Source organism: Alnus glutinosa, chromosome 7 (assembly GCF_958979055.1).
Source record: "Alnus glutinosa chromosome 7, dhAlnGlut1.1, whole genome shotgun sequence".
NCBI classification, from domain to species: Eukaryota; Viridiplantae; Streptophyta; class Magnoliopsida; order Fagales; family Betulaceae; genus Alnus; species Alnus glutinosa.
This window is the reverse complement of record NC_084892.1, coordinates 4,079,513-4,096,954: the sequence shown is the minus strand read 5'-3', so window position 1 is coordinate 4,096,954 and position 17,442 is coordinate 4,079,513. Positions and strand designations below refer to the sequence as shown.

Below are 17,442 nucleotides of genomic sequence, written 5' to 3'. Positions count from 1 at the left end.
ATTATGTTCTTTTCTTCTATTTTTGTAAACTAGATTGAATCACGGGCAAACAAAAAACTATTGAATTATTTTTGAAACCCATTAAATCATTTTTTAAGAAAGTTTCCAATATTTATAGCTCAATTCTCAATTAATGTCCTCTTAATTAAGATAACATCTTTTTTAGGGTCTTTTTCTTTTCATTAAGATACAATGTAAGATTTACTCGAACCGATTTTTAGCCTATATGAGATTTCTGTTATTTTTATTAAAATTGGGTAACGTTCACTAAGGAGTAAGAACAATCGCCCTTCATGAAAGCCAATTCATGCTTTAGAAGGTTGGTAACACCTCACTAGAAATTATTAGATTGGCAATACCACAAAAATTATTTATCCAAAAAAAAAAAAAAAACCCACGAAAATTGGAGGGACATCCTATCTCGATAAATAAAGCCACCGGGGAGCAATTTGAAACTTTTCTATGGCAGTCGAGGAAGTGCATTAAAAAGGTAATTATTATATATATATAAAAGTTTTTTTTTTACCCTAAGGGGAGATTCAAGTTTTTTTACCCTGAAGTGTGGTTCCCAACCAATTGAGCTACTTTCGGGGTCATGTCATTGATACAGGTACACATTACAGTAAATGTTCTGTGAATGGAGAAAAGAAAAAAGAAAAAATGGATAATGAGGATGATGAAGAAGAAGAAGAAGGCAGCCGAGGAGGGAGAAAGGAGAGAAAAGGACCAGCATATACAACTCAAAAATTACAAATGAAAGAGATAAAAAGCCCTAGGGAAACTTGAAGAGAACTCATGATATAGAACTGACATCAGGGACATCATCAAGGATAAAAGTACCAAGTTTACCAGCCCTAAATAAAGTAAGAAACTTTTTTGATATCATTAGACGAGCTTGGGAGGCCACATGAGGAATCTTAAATGCCTTCTGTAGTGCTTCAAATTGATGCTCTATAAGAACCTCCAAGTCACCCTCATCTTCCACATTACCAGTGAATTCTGACAGAGTTAAATACAGAGCACATTGGACTTCTGTTACAAGATCCTGAAAGGGAACAAGAACAAACTAGAAACTTAAAAAATGACAATAAAATTAGCATGTCACTCAAAGACCCTATTTAAACACCAACAACAACAACTTCAACTGACATACCGAGTAATAGGCAGAAAAACTAAAAGATAAATCTTAAAGGTTACATAAACACCTAAAAGCATTCAGGTTAACTTCAGGTATACAAGCATTACAAGCATCAGGCATTAAGTAATCAATAAATATATTCCTGGTAACTATTAAAGAGTTGGTTACTTATCCAAAAAAAAAGAAAAAGATACACAGAATTTTTCATTCTTCATATTTCATGCATCATCATAGTCATCATTGATCAATCCTTATTCCAAATATTTTGTTTACCAATCATCATCATAATACAAAGCAGGGGTATGAAGGGATCATTAGATGGATCGTGTGAATCCAGAAAACTCTCACAAGAGCTTACTGCCAGAAGTTTGCGGGTTCTACAATCTTTTGCCACTTCTCTGGTCTATTTGTTACTTCAATCTATGTTACTTTCAATCATATAATTGAAACCAAAATCATCCAGATCTTGCAACACATTCTTTCTCGGTGACACTGCCAAATACAAAACCAACACCTGAATTTACTCTTCATCAGTATACATCATCTATTGGATTACCTGTGAGTTCTCTCTATGTGCTTCTTCAAAATCACCATCTTTTCACTTACCTAAACATCAGCTCAACTACATGCTGAACGAGCTTTTCTTGCTTGCTCATTTGTCTCTCCCATAAACTACATGATTCACAATTTCAGTAATTCTTCTTTCCTATGCAAGGATTAACAAAAGAACATTGTGGCAGAAAACAAAATGACTCCTCATCCTTCTTACAAGCCATACACCCAAGGTAACAAATTTAATTATTTCCTCTGAACTTCCTGATCATCAATTCTAAATTAAGCATTTCGTATCTGATGTCACAGTGGATTTTCTCTGTCGAGCATTTTTCCACATTTCTAGATCTGCCCTCTCATTTCTCTCGTCTGGTCATTTAAAAAAAAAAAAAAAAAATCCTTCATCCATTAAGCACAAATAACATAGAACCAAGTAACTCCATCCTGTGGCCAGGAAAAGAAAAGAAAAGAAAAAAGTGTAACTCCATCCTGCACTGCTCATGAATTGAAATGTCCATAAACAGCAGAAGTCAAATATGTTATCCAAGCTTAATCTCAATGTAAATCATTCATGACCAGAAATCTGATTGTCCCCAAAACAATTTCTCTTATGCTAATAATTTGCCTCCTTTTGCACAAGTAAGATGATATCACAACTATCTTACTTACTCTCCATGTAAGAGCATTCACAGCAGCTTCTCTATAAGAGTTCTATTCCCTAAATTTTAGGAAAAATTTCAAGAAAGTCACAAAAGGCCGCCCACAGGAGCTTCCCTATATTTTTCTGTTCCTTGGGAATGCTACAGTGCATTGGGAAGCACTGTAGCATTCCCATCCTTCATTAAATTCATAAAAAAACTAAATCTCTCTCCTCTCACGCATTTCCACGCAGCCTCATCCCCACGTCTCTCTGTTCTTCCCCACCCACACTGCATTTCTTTCTTCTCCATTTGCGAGAGAGTATAATAATAAGAAGAGAGACAAAGAACGAGATTGAGAGAGACTGAGTGAAGCCATGGCCGTCGTCAGAGACTTGAATGAGTTTGAGGCCGCCGTCCTTGACGACGACGCTTATGGAGGTGGAGTGGGCATCGATGCTGTTCTCCACCAGCTCCTTGACGGTGGATACTGACAGAGGTGGGCTCCTTCTTCTTCTTGTTGCCGGTGTTGTTGCCGTTGCTCCCAAAGCCAAGAAGCTCTTCTTTCTTATGATTGTTACTGTTCCAAGCACAAATCGGACCAAAGCCTGCAATTTCAAAGACCCCCTTTCCCTGTAGCTGAAAGGGCATCCCTCTCGTACCCAGAAAAAAGCTGTTGAAAGATCAGAGAAAGCCCAAGATTTGCACAAAGGAGGAAGAAGAACAATGACAGTGCAATATATGGGTTAGCTCAAGTAAGCTCTCAGATTTCTTTTTTCCCAACTTCCCAAGGCCTCAGAGACCCAATCTTTCCTTGCATGCCATGAATCCCTCAACTGAAAGAAAATAAGCCCATTTCAGAAAACTGTTCATAGTGCTATTATTGACCACCTTGTTTTTTCCCTTCCTTTTCAGCTCTATAGTTTTTTTTTTAATAAGTAATAAGTTGGTCTTATTAAAAGCGTAAGGCGCCCCTCAATACACCGGCAGTATACAAGAGAACGCACCTAGCTAGAAAGTGAAAAACGAACAAGAAATTCATCAAAGGTAAACGACAACGGTGACACAAAAGCCACCGTCCAAAGATACAACGTATGAAAAAAAGAAGCTAAAATTTCCTCCGAGGATCTCTCCAAATCCTCAAAACACCTATCATTTCTTTCCTTCCAAACACACCAGAGAATGCATGTCGGCACCATCTTCCAAATAACAGCACTCCTCGGCCTACCAGCCGTCCACCAACACGCAAACAAGTCAAGGACTCTCAGAGGCATAACCCAAGACAGACCAAAACGAGAAAAAATAGCACTCCACATAGCGTATGCAACATCGCAATGAAGGAGAAGATGATCCACTGATTCCCCGCTTCTCTTGCACATGCAACATCTATCCACCACAATGACATGCCTCTTCCTGAGGTTATCCCCCATTAGGATCTTGCTTAGAGCCGCAGACCACGCAAAAAAAGCCGCCTGCGGAGGAGCCTGAGTCCGCCATACACTCTACTGCTCTTTGTAAATCCATTTGCTCTCTCTCTCTCTCTCTCTCTCTCCAAGCTTTCTTGCTGATGTTTGAGGAGGTGGAGGATTTGCGGTGCTGCTTTTGTGCTTCTAAGCTCTTCTTCAACCCTTTTGTCGCAGCGGTACTCTGTACCCTTCTCTGTTCTGCCTTGAATCGAGTGGTGGATGCGGTGGATATGGTGGACGCAACGTTGAATCAAGTGAGACTTGAAAAGTATTGATAAAATAATAAAGAATTAAAAAGCATAAATAAAAAGTAAAAAAATAATATTTAATTGATACAAGGAACGGTGAAGAGAAGCTATTGTGGGGTGTTTTTTGACAATGAAATAAAAAATAGTTTTGTTCCTTATATTTATGGAAAATGGTTGGGTAGCTGTTGTGAATGCTCTAATGCACCACATGTTTTACCTCCAACATTCTTTCTTTCCTTGTTTTTTGTTTTTCCTAGCAAGTAAAAGAAACCCATTACATAACACCAAGGAGGTGCACCAAGTACCAACAAGCATACAAGAGAGAACCTCTTAAACAAGAACACCCCTCCCCCCCCCCCCCCCCCCCAAAAAAAAAAAAAAAAAAAAAACTGATAAAGAAAGATGAGGAAGAGTCAATCCCTCGTACACACAAGAGAAGTTTGCGAGAAGCTAGTGTGTAGCTTAATTCAAATCCACTCTCTCTCCCATATCTCCACAATCTCCAATCTGTCTGTCTAAGTGCTTGCAATTATCCAGTGAGACCAAAACTAGGCAAACTAGAAAAATGAGACCACTCAGCAAATCTCTACAAATCACTGTATGAAAAAAGAAGAGAGTGGCTTGGTTGCCTAGCTTCAAACTGAATGTTAAGGGGAAAAGGTTAAGCCAATTCTGCAATGTGACGATTGCATATGGATTAGGAACAGGTAAACATGGTGTAAAGATAGTTTAGGTTGATGATTTTCAGATATGCTGTTGGTGCTATCTTCTTGCTTATTATTATTGTTTAAAAAAAAAAAAAAAACTTAAAAAGTGAATGAACTTCATTAACATATAGTTCTGCTCTCTGAAATTGAATTCCAGAGAGGAAAAAAAAAAGATTATAATGGAGCGTCCAACACACTAACATAAATGCCTGCTGACAAAAGAGCTCATGCCTCTGAGAGAGAAGGAAACTTGTAGCAGCCAAAGAATTCCCCTCCTCATAGCAACTCAAGATGGGGGGTTACTTAGCTGCTATCATCTATATGGAAAGTTGTGCAAGATCATGGTGTACGTGGGTCAAAGTCATACTCTACATGTTGAATATATTTAAGTTCTATGAACCATGTAAAAAAGACATAACCACGGTAGTCCTTTTTGGCTTTCTGAACAGCACATTGATGTTATACATCACTCAGCAATGTCAGAGACTAATTAACTATATGTTCCTTTAGGCCTTTGACTTACCCAAAAAAAGAGATGGGCACCCTGTGTTCTGATCAAGCACCAAACTCATGTTAGATTTCTTGACACACATTCTGCCTAAAGGGTTCTGCATTTATTAGTAAGTCGAAATTAGCCCATAGGGTCAGCCTCCATGACCACAAACATCTTTGGTCTAACTGACCTCTAATGATTCTCTGCCATTATCAAGCATATTCAACCATAATAAGCAGCTTATAACATAACAAATTACCCAAAGAGCAACTGAAGTCTATAAAGAAAGAAACAAACGCCAACAAACAGAATATTCATATAAAATAATACCAACTTCAAATGATTTGACACAGAATATATACATGGAAGAAGAACCAACACTAGGTTGAACAACCCATAGATTTCAGACTAATAAGAGAGTCAAAGGTAAAAAATACAACTATCATAAGATCACAAGCTAATATGAAATGACAAGCAAAAACAGGTTTAAAATCTAGGGGCAAAGCAACATAGTTTGAAGTGGGTACCAAGCATTACAAGTTGCATGTTATGAGCATAAAATGTATTCAAATACTTTTGCCATCCTCCATAAAAAAAATGAATAAATGAGAGGGATCCCATATTACCTCAACATATATCATATTGGAGTTATTTGGTAGTTTCCTCCTTTGCGGCCGAAGATCCTTAATTTTATACTCATGTTTTTCCTCAGAATCAAATCGAATCCCTTCCAATCTTCTCTTGTTCAAGTGATTCCAATGAAGGGGAGTCCCCCGAGTATTCAAAACTGCCAGCAAGTATATAACAATACGCTCCTCACCTACCACTGAATCTTTCACGGACCCTATACACGCATTTAAGAACTTTAAGGGTATGTTTGTTAATGTATTTTGAGGGGTGTTTTTTTGTTTGGAAAAAGTGTTATGATGTGACATAAAGGTGAAAAGAGTTTTAAGCGTTTTGCATTTTGCATTTTGGGTTTTTTGTTAATATTGTTGTTTTAAGAACAGAAAACAAAACACAGGGGACGATAATTTTAACAAACGAAGCCTAAATTTTTTATTAGATAGAATAATAATAGTATGGTAGTGATTTTATGTCACTTGAACCACCACCTTCCCCCCTCTCCCTTTCTCTCCCAAAAAATTAAAAGAAAAAAAGAATATCAATGATCTCATGACAAGGCCAAGCTGAAACTTTTAGGGCTGCTGCAACGTGGGCAAGCTGGGAGGTTTAAACTCTCAACATAACCCACCTAGCTCAAGGCATTAGCAAAATATTGTACATGTTTTTCATGGTTCTAACAATATGGAGTGGGTCCCAAGAATATGTACTTTTGATTTTGCATTGTTTACACGGAGTGTACATGATACTTTTGGCACTTGGTCCTAAAACTTTTAGCCCTTACCCAACCCAGCTTAGGCTGAATTCTGGTTGCCTTGTTTCTATCGAATTACCTTGTGTTGGATTGGATTTGGGGTTCACTTAATAGTGACTGGAGCTATGAGTCACTTATTTTTGTCTATTTACAAGAGTCAACTTTGAAGCAAGACTTAGCATACCTTAGCCTAAAAAAGCATATGCAGGTATCCTTGTGTGTGTGGGAACATTCACATGTACTAAAATTAGTGTTTTTTCACTAACCTCCCTCGTGGTTTTATAATTGAACACCAACACCCAGCTGGTTTTAAAAATTCCACTTATGTCCCTTGTAAAAAATTTAATGATGGGCAAAGGAGTGATTACATATCTAATCTCTTTAAAAAATAAAAATAAATAAGTAAAATGATGAAAAACGTGAAAAAGAAAAGGAAAAACTGAGGGAGATGAGGGGTGAGAAAACTCTAGAGAACATGGCCTTCCTTTTCTTCTTAACAAGTATCACACTATTACTAAACCATTTATTTATTTTCTTGTAAAATAAATCTGAGTTTGTTAAAAATCTTTGAATAGTTTTATTACTGTAATAATCTTTTAGAAGTTTAAGGTATCCACTAATGCGTTTTTTGGGAATGAAAGAGTTGGTCGAAAGAAACAATTGTAAGAAATTTAATTATGAGAATCTCAGTGAATGATAAAAAGATGACCAAAAAAAAACTTCTTTATTTTGTTAATTTAAGACTCCATGGATTCCATGGTAGAGAAGTGATGGATTTATGTTGTAGAGTGATTTAGTTCTAACTTAAATTTTCTTTTTTTGTTTGATGCAATTATGCGGTTTAATTAGGGAACACAGAAGAAAACTCATCTTCAACTAGAATGAGGGTATTTTGGGCATTTCCACAACAAGGGAGGTATGTTGCTATTATTTTCAAAAGCTAGGAGATTTCCGTGTGTTTTTAGGATTAACAGGGGTTAGTGTATAATTATAAAAATAAAAAGGAGGTTCGTGAAAAACAAATGCAAGAGGATGATACCTGCAAGAGCTAGCTTTAGTCCTGTCTCTATGTCAGAGATACTTGGTACCAATACACCTGGAGTGTCTAGGACATATATGCTGGGATGATGTGCAATCTGCATATTAACAAAATAATGTCAGCAATTAAACATACGTAGACAACAGAAGAAGGAGAAAGGAAACAACAGACAAGGGAAAAAATCAAGATTTAAAAAAGAAACGGACAAGCTAAACACTCAATAATTTGGCTCCAATTCCAGAACGTTTTAAATAAAGACTTGACACAATTTGTTTAGTTATTACAAACTTTTGATAACTATAGCAGAGACCAAATCCTGAAAGTTTATCCACTATTCATATAAACTTACAAACACTTCCGGGCTCTAAAGAGAATGTGAAGTTGAAATAGACAAATAAATTGATAAGAAAGCTACAGAAATATTTTTTTTTTTTTTTTAAAAAAAAAAATCAATCAAGTAAGCAACTATATTCATAGTAAACCCTCTGTATATTACATGTCAGCGATAATTCCTTTACATGAAGTCTGCTCATGAAAGCAAGGGTATCAAGTAAATGCCAAGGGATAAATGCCACTATAACTATACTCCACTAAGCCGACAACATCTTCCAGCCAACAATATCAGTTGATAGGGGTCCAATCTCAAACACTGAGTGTAATTAGTTCAATAGTTGCATCCTTATGGCAGTTAGACATATATTGAATACCAGCTAGTATGAGAGAGAGGTGAATCTAGAGTTTCAGCCTCACTTAATGCTTAGAAATTCCCATGACACTCTAAGAAAAGAACTCAGTGAAAGTGTATTATGTTATATGAAATCTCTTGACCTTGTATCCAGAAATATCTTGGGTAACACCAGGCAATGGACCCACTGTAGCTCGCTTCATCTTTTGGTTCACTATGAAAGAAAATCAAAATTGTTAGAATAATGGTAAAGTGATTAAAAAGAAAGGCAAGGCCCTCATACAAGAAAAGTATACAAGAGAGATCGAATCCTAACTCTACTCTACCTCTCATTTAAGTTAAAAATTTCAATTGCATAGCTTCAAAACCACAAAGACCAATGATTTAACAAACTTCCATAGTTCCACCAATGATGCGTCAATACAATGACATCTCACCATAATGAAGCAAAATATAGTAACATCTTACCAGGAAATTGTGACGCAATTTGATGGATTGAATTAATTAAAGCAGACTTCCCAACATTAGGAACACCAACCACCATAACAAGGAGAGTAGGTTCCCTTGAAATCACTTCCTTTAGTTTGAACTCCACAAGCTCAAGAAGCTTTGGTACATGAACCATGAAAATACATCATGAGCATGCATGAAAGTAGTACAAGCGTATGAAATCAACCATTAAAACACACTTCAATAAGTGTAGTTTAAACCAACCACGAATATAGAGGAGCAGAATTATGCAGTTACAAATGAAATGATATTTAAATATTGTTGAATTATTGATAGTGCAAGCCCATATCTAACTTGTACACATAGCAAAACAAGGGCATTAAATTTTGTCTTAAAGAACTGATTTTGCCGTCACAAAGATTTGGAAAAGCTTGTAACATAATCTAAAACCTGGGCAGAAATCAACCAACTAATTATCAATCGAGATTTTGATAGGCCTATAGATGCCACCCTCCGTCTAGAGACACTAGTGTGAAAATGGACTAGAAACCACCATAGATGATGTAGACGATATCTTGTTCACATCTCCCACACCCCCCCCCCCCCCCCCCCCCCCAACACACACACACACACAAAAAAAAAAAGAAGGGCATTAAATTTTGTCTTAAAGAACTGATTTTGCCGTCACAAAGATTTGGAAAAGCTTGTAACATAATCTAAAACCTGGGCAGAAATCAACCAACTAATTATCAATCGAGATTTTGATAGGCCTATAGATGCCACCCTCCGTCTAGAGACACTAGTGTGAAAATGGACTAGAAACCACCATAGATGATGTAGACGATATCTTGTTCACACACCCCCCCCCAAAAGAAGAAGAAGAAGAAGAAGAAGAAGAAGAAAGAAAGAAAGAAAAGAAAGAAAGGAAATTGATAAAATTACCCCAAGACACCAAGATTACATAGAATTTAAGTCCAATAGTAAAATAATGAAAGATATCAGGTTCTATGAAAAACAATAAAATATATCTGGTCCTAAGACACTAGAACTAATTTGCAAATGAAAATGAATACAATAAGGAACTCTGTTTCAAATTTGCACCCTATTAGCATGTATCGAACAGAAAATTAAAATAAAATTTAGATTCAGGTAGGGTCCTGAGATATTTTGATACTGCTAATGTTAAAAGAAATGTCAGAAGTGGGATTTGAACCCACGCCCTTATATTAAAAGAAAGGAAGAAATGTAGGGCAAACCTTCGCTCTGGCTGCAGAAAGCTAGAGCAGCAGAGCGACCATGGCAGCCCCCAGTTTGCTAATGTACGCCCATCGCACTATCGTGCGCCACGATTAAACCTCTCCCGTGGAATACCACGCCACCCCTTCCTCAAGAAGGAAGCGCCCGGCCTCAGGCGCTTTTTTTTTTGCAAGAAAGAATAAAAAAACCAAGATTCAAATCATCAACTTAAATCATGTAGGACAGAAAAACGACAAATTCCACTCATGAGAATCCAATCCAACGATTTTGCATAACTGAGCTAATTTTGACTCAATTTTCTTTTCCTAAGTTCTGTTAGCAACAAAACAGAGTATCCTTCACCCCATATTTCATAAAGAACGAAAATTTCAAAAAAAAAAAGTACAACAGGCCGATATGCGGTGTACGAACTAACCTTCTTAACAGAGCTCTTGCTATGAGCATTTATAGAAATGCAGTCTTGCTTGCACGAATCGAAATAATGAATCCATTTCTAGAAAAAAAAATAAATAAATAAACCAATAAACATATATTTGCGAATAAACTGTAATAACAATGCATTCAAATGCGCAAAATTGAAACACAATATGTAAGTACAATTCAAACAGAGAGCTTCAAATAAAAGCGAAAAGGAAACACAAGAATTTGAGAGATACATGCATGATGTTGGTGTTGGCCAAGTCTTTCTTGTTGAGGGCAAGGATGTGGCGTTTAGAGGAGAGGAGGGGGAGGAGGTCCTGGTTAGCGGAGGACAAGGGAATGCGGGCGTCGCGGACTTCGACGACGAGGTCCGCCACCTTTAGCCGCTCCCTGATGGCCCGAGTGGCCGCCGCCATGTGGCCCGGGAACCAGTTTATGGCTCCGCCTCCGGCGTTGAACCCCATCTCCCCTAATCCCTTCTTTATTACCCTCTTCACCCCTCCCATCTTCACACTCGCTCTCTCTCTCTCTCTCTCTCTCTCTCTCTCTCTCTGAACTGTTCAGGTCAGAATTGTCAGTGACAGTGAGCCTCTGTCGTTAGGGTTTAAGCGGGCTTAATGTGACATTTTCATGAATGTTTTTTCACGGACTAACGTTATATATCACATTTCTACTTCATTATTATCTCATTATACTAATATTGCATTTTCACTTAAAAATAAAAAATAAAACACACACACATACACACACACACATATATATATATATATATATATATATATATATATATATATATATGATATTAATCAACCTTGGAATATATATTTGGAATAATTGCATCACTAGTCTCTGGGGTTTACCTAAATTACGAATCACTCCACAGGGACGGAGCCAGACATTTTAATGGGAGGAGGCCAAATAATTTTTTTTCTTAAGTAAATTAAACATAACCCAATTTTGATATTTTTATTATTCCAATCAAATTAAAAAACAATAAGCAAAAGTAAAAAGAGTTTTTAGAAAAAAAAAAAAAAAAAAAAAAAAAAAAAAAAAAAAGAAGAAAAAAAGGAAAAGGTCTCAGTTATTTTTTCTACACATTCTTAAGAAATTGAACTTGGTCAAGCTTGTAACTCCTCAAATCCACACATGTCTTCTTCCAATGCACTACTTTACTAAACCCTTTTCGTTTACTTTGAACAAAGCCTCTACAACTTTGTAAAGATCATTCCATAATTACCTTCTCAGGCATGTACAATGCTACCTGTGAACTATTAAAGGAAAAAGTTTTGACAATAGTTGAAAAGATGATAAAAGGGAAGGAGGAAAAAAAAATTAAAAAGAAAGATCTTGCTAGGTGCCAATAAGCAAAAAAAAAACCCTTAATTTGATTCATCTAAAAATAAAATACCTTAATTTAATTTTTTTTGTTTTATCTTTAAATTTTTATTTTTTTTTCTTAAGAGTTGAGGGGGGCCATGGCCCCCACCGGCCCCCCCCCCTCTCTCCGTCATTGACTCCATATGGTACAAAAAGTTCATGGAATATCTTTATGGTAAACTATAATTACAAATCACTTCCTGAATCCGTTTTTCATCCACCAAGTTAAGAGAATATGTCAGTTTGCCACGTCATTAAATAGTGAGACAACATCTAAATATCATTTGTATTGTATTCGACTAACGGATTCTATTAATTTAGTAGACGGAAAACGGGTTTAGAGAGTGATGTGTAATTATAGTTTACCACAACGACCTTCTATAAACTTAAAAGGGAGTGATTCATAATCTAGGTCAACCCCAATGATCAGTGGTACAATTATCTCTATATTTTTTTTTTTAAGCAATGGTGGTTTTGCACCATAATGAGATGGTGGTATGATATATAGCATTACTTTTTAATTTCACATAAAATGAAAAAGAAAAAAAGTAATGATATTTAGTAGACTGTTATATAATTTAATATTGTGAAAACGAAAATCAGACCCTAATCAGCACTTGTAAAATAATAATAATAATAATAATAATAATAATAATAACTAATTTGCATTATCACGTCATCATAAATATATGCGGTCGTATACCAAGAAAAAGAAGTAAACATGAGTATATCATGCGCTTGAACTAAAAAGTCAATTCTAAAATAACAACTATATATCAAATAAATAAAAACAAACTTATTTAAAACACACATCACCGGCTAGTGTAAAATAAGTTTGATAAATAAGCGTAAAAAGTAACATTACTATGTATATATACACATACACATACTTAAATAATCTTTCTTTTATATATATTTTAAAAAGGGAGGGCTTGGGACTTGGGAGGGTTGCCTGCCACCGTTGGGGAGGTGGGTGGCTTGTCGCCACCCCAATGAGTCGAGGGTGGCCATGTGGCAAGGTGGCTCGAAGCCCACCCCCTACTCTGGGGTGGCTCGCAAGCCACCCCCCTCCCCAAAGGGAGTGGTTGCCAGTGTCCCAAACCCTTCTTTATTTTTTTAATTTTTTTTTGGTTAAATAAAAAATAAATTAAGTTTTGAATTTTTAATATATTAATATATATTTTTCATTAAGAGTAACACATGTTGTGTTTTTATTGAGACTGACGGGACAACTTAACAAATTCTGTTAAGTTTGTAGACAGAAAACAACTTGAGTGAGTAATTTGTAATTTTCACCAACCACAAAATGCCCTACAATTATTTTGCGAGCCACCCCCTTTCAGAGTAACACATGTTGTGTTTTTACTTAGACTGACGAGGCAACCTAACAAATTCTGTTAAGTTTGTAGACGAAAAACAACTTTAGTGAGTAATTTGTAATTTTCACCAATCACAAAAATGCCCTACAATTATTTTGCGAGCCACCCCCCTCCCCAAAGGGAGTGGTTGCCAGTGTCCCAAACCCTTCTTTATTTTTTTAATTTTTTTTTTGGTTAAATAAAAAATAAATTAAGTTTTGAATTTTTAATATATTAATATATATTTTTCATTAAGAGTAACACATGTTGTGTTTTTATTGAGACTGACGGGACAACTTAACAAATTCTGTTAAGTTTGTAGACAGAAAACAACTTGAGTGAGTAATTTGTAATTTTCACCAACCACAAAATGCCCTACAATTATTTTGCGAGCCACCCCCTTTCAGAGTAACACATGTTGTGTTTTTACTTAGACTGACGAGGCAACCTAACAAATTCTGTTAAGTTTGTAGACGAAAAACAACTTTAGTGAGTAATTTGTAATTTTCACCAATCACAAAAATGCCCTACAATTATTTTGCGAGCCACCCCCCTCCTGAAAGGGAGTGGTTGTCGGTGTCCCAAACCCTTAACCCTTCTTTATTTTTTATTTTTATTTTTTTTTATAAAAAATAAATTAAGTTTTGAATTTTTAATATGTTAATATATATTTTTCATTAAGAGTAGTGCATGTCTTGTTTTTATTGAGAATGACCGGGCAACCTAACAGATTCTGTTAAGTTTGTAGACGGAAAACAACTTCAGTGAGTAATTTGTAATTTTCACCAACCACAAAGACCTTACAGTTATTTTTTATGGTTAAATAGCCTATACACCCATGTGCTTTACGACATTTATTTTTTGCCCATTCAGTTTTATTTTTTACTAAATTTGGTGCCTGTGGTATGGGAGAAGATATAAATGATACCTTTGTCCAATTTTTCGTCCAAAACTAACGTTCAGCCATGTCATCGTACAAGTGTCGGCGTACATGCGCGACACCTGTCCCCGTGGTACACTTCAGCGTTAACGTAGCTATCATTTTTTTTTTTTTAAAAAAATTATTATTATTTTAATGATTTCTTATATATATATATATATATAAATCTAGGGGCCACCCCCAAGGGCCAAAATGGGGGTGGCCAAAACCACCCCCATTAGGCCTGGGTTGGCTCAGCCACCTGCAACCCAGCTGGTCTGGGAGTGGCCGAACCACACACAGAACCCTTTTTTTTCTTTTTTTTTTTTTTTTTTTTTTTTTTTTTTTTTTTTTTTTTTCATTTTGGCCCTTGGGGTGGCCGAACCACCCCATGGGCCACGTGGGTGGTTCGGCCATCCCTAGACCGGCTGGTCTGGAGGTGGCTGAGCCACCCCCTTGGCCAAAATGGGGGTGGCCGGCCACTCCCATGTGGCCCTAAGGCACCCCTATAATTTTATTTTATTTTTTAAAAAAAAACCTTAAAATTAAAAACCATAATTTTTTTTTTCCAATATATCCTCATGTGGTTTTATACATTTCGTGATGTGCCCCATGTGGTTTTAATAAGTACTGAAAATTGTACTTTAGTTTTGTAATTATATCACAAATGGTATTTTATACACAAATAATATTTGGTATATTTGGTATACCTGTTTTGAACCAAAAGTAACATGTATGTCTATCGTGTATCAAAATAACATGTTGACAAGGATTGAACCCTTCATATAAAAAAAAAAAAAAAAAAAAAAAAAAAAAAAAAAAAAAAAAAAACACAATCAGTCACATGTAACAATTGGAAACACAAAATTATATGCGTGACCAATTGATATAACCCAAAAAATGACCAAATGTTTCAATTTTTTTTTCAATATATGCCCCTGTGGTTTTATAAATTTTCTGATGTGCCCCATCTAGTTTGAATAAGTATCAAAAATGGTACATTGAGGGTGACTCAGTCACCCCCTTGGCCAAAAATGGGGGTGGCAGCCACCCCATATATATATGAGAAATGATTCTTTACCACCTAAATATACAATTTTTCACCACCTTGTCTATGTGGCAAGGTGGTCCCCCACTTTAATTTATTTTTTAAAAATAAAAAAACTCTAAAGTTAGTAGGGGACCACCTTGCCACATAGACAAGATGGTGAAAAGTTGTATATTTAGGTGGTAGTGAATCATTACTCTATATATATATAAGAAATCATTTAAAAAAATGGTAGCTATGTCAGTGCTGAGGTGTGTCACAGAGATATATGTCGTGCATGTACGCCGACACCTGTAGGATGACGTGGCTGGATTTTAGTTTTGGACGGAGGTACCATTTCTGTCTTTTCATATACCACATGTACCAAATTTGATAAAAAGTAAAACTGAAGAGGCAAAAAATAAATGCCGTAAAGCACAGGGGGCAAATAGGTATTTAACCCTATTTTTTATACCACACTGAGTGATTTGTAACTTAGGTTAATCACAAAAAAACAATGATGCAATTTTCCGTTTATTATATACTAATTTAGTAGGCATGTAATAGATTTACATTATCTTAGCATAATTTGATAAGATATTATAAGAACCCAGCTAAATTATATATGGCATTCAATGTATTGAGTATATATTTCTTCAACTTAGTTGTAATTTTAAACATTATTTATTTTTTCATATTAGCATAGTCTCAAAAATTTAGACATTAAAATACAACCATCTAAATTGTTAAAAACAAAATCAGTGTATCAAACAAATATAGAATAAGAAGAAAAACATAAAAATATTGGTGTTTAATAAAAGTGTTAAAGCCTCTTTATTAGAAAAGTACATCAATTTTAAAAAGTGACAAAATTAAACGATTATCAATTTGATACTTTTCACCATTTACATTTTAGAGTCTATTTAACGATTTTTATTTTGCTAGTAAATGCTGTTTTTGTCGCCGTATCTAATAACGACACGCCAAATGAATTTTATACGGAGGGAAATGATAAACTTACATTTTTTATAAATTTATATACAATTAAATTTTAAGGTATAATGTGAGTGGCATAAATTTGGAAACAGATTTAAAAATAAAATATTCAAAAAATATACATAAAAAAATTACTAAGTAGGGTCCTCGAAGCCCGCCACCAAAGGGCTAAGTCGAGTGATTCCTCCTATAGGTCAAGAAATATAAAAATACCATTTCTCCCCCGGTTATCATCCTCATTTGCTAAACATAGAATTAGCATGCAATTCCTCTTCACACGTTTCGTAATAACCAATTTTTTTTTTTTTTTTTTAAATTTTTTTCCTGCCATTCATTCTCTTGGGAATTCTTGGGGCAGAGAAGCCGCGCGCAGAGAGTCATCATGGCTTCTCTGTCAGAAGACCAACCCAAGAAAGAACGAGATCAGTCTTCGGACACGAGCCAGAATCACCCACCGGAAATTCCCACATGTCATCCCCCGCTACCGACGAATCACACGACGGAGACGGGTTGCGCGACCGTTATGGGGTACCCGCACCCGAACCCGAACCCACAGTGGCAACCGACCGACCCTCAACCCTATCATGGTTACCCCTACGTTTATGCTCAGCCACCGCCGGCAGCCTATTACCCATCCGAGTCCTGTCACTCGCCCATGTCAGGCTTCCTTCGCGGCTGTCTCATGGTGATGATTGCGTTTGTCTTTCTTTCATTCGTGACCACCGTCATGGTGTGGCTCATTCAACGTCCGGCGCTCCCAGTTTTCAGAGTGGACACGTTCTCCGTTTCCAATTTCAACGCCTCCTCCAATACGGATTTCACGGCCAGTTGGGACGCCAAGTTTACGGTTGAGAACCCTAACCACAAAGTGAAAGTTTACATTAACCGGATTGATAGTTTCATGTTTTACAGAGAGAATATGGTGTCCTCCTCTTTGAAAGCCGAGCCTCTGCTCCTGTATTCGAGCGGACATATCGTATTGCATGTGAAGCTATCCACGAAAAACTCGGATGATCAACCCGTGGTGCCGGTGGTGGATAAGTGGGTGGTGGAGGACATGGGCCGGGACCGAAACGGTGGGACGGTGAGCTTTAATTTCAGGATGCTGGTATCGTCGACCTTCAAATCTGATGGGTGGTGGACGAGGGGCGCCAAACTGAAAGTTTTCTGCGATAGTTTGAAGGTTGGGTTTGTCGGTGCCACAGGTAACGGACTGTTACCTCCTGAGACGCCTAGGGTACTGTGTTCAGTTTCTGTGTGATTTCTCATCGGAAGGTTTTTCTTTATTTCTTAA

At 36.4% G+C, this 17,442-nt stretch overlaps 2 protein-coding genes across 2 annotated transcripts; one reads left to right on the top strand and one right to left on the bottom strand.

Moving 5' to 3' along the window:
- Positions 1 to 564: 564 nt before the first annotated feature.
- On the bottom strand, positions 565 to 11,043 carry LOC133873497 (short integuments 2, mitochondrial). Its single transcript, XM_062311197.1, has 7 exons — positions 10,708 to 11,043; positions 10,467 to 10,544; positions 8,813 to 8,951; positions 8,488 to 8,558; positions 7,660 to 7,756; positions 5,869 to 6,086; positions 565 to 1,045 (listed from the first exon to the last, which is right to left on the bottom strand). The coding sequence occupies exons 1-7, from the start codon at positions 10,975 to 10,977 to the stop codon at positions 794 to 796; spliced, it is 1,125 nt and encodes a 374-aa protein (XP_062167181.1). The 5' UTR covers positions 10,978 to 11,043; the 3' UTR covers positions 565 to 793.
- Positions 11,044 to 16,512: 5,469 nt separating this feature from the next.
- LOC133872338 (NDR1/HIN1-like protein 2) lies at positions 16,513 to 17,442 on the top strand. The gene has a single exon (XM_062309828.1). The coding sequence runs from the start codon at positions 16,531 to 16,533 to the stop codon at positions 17,407 to 17,409; it is 879 nt and encodes a 292-aa protein (XP_062165812.1). The 5' UTR covers positions 16,513 to 16,530; the 3' UTR covers positions 17,410 to 17,442.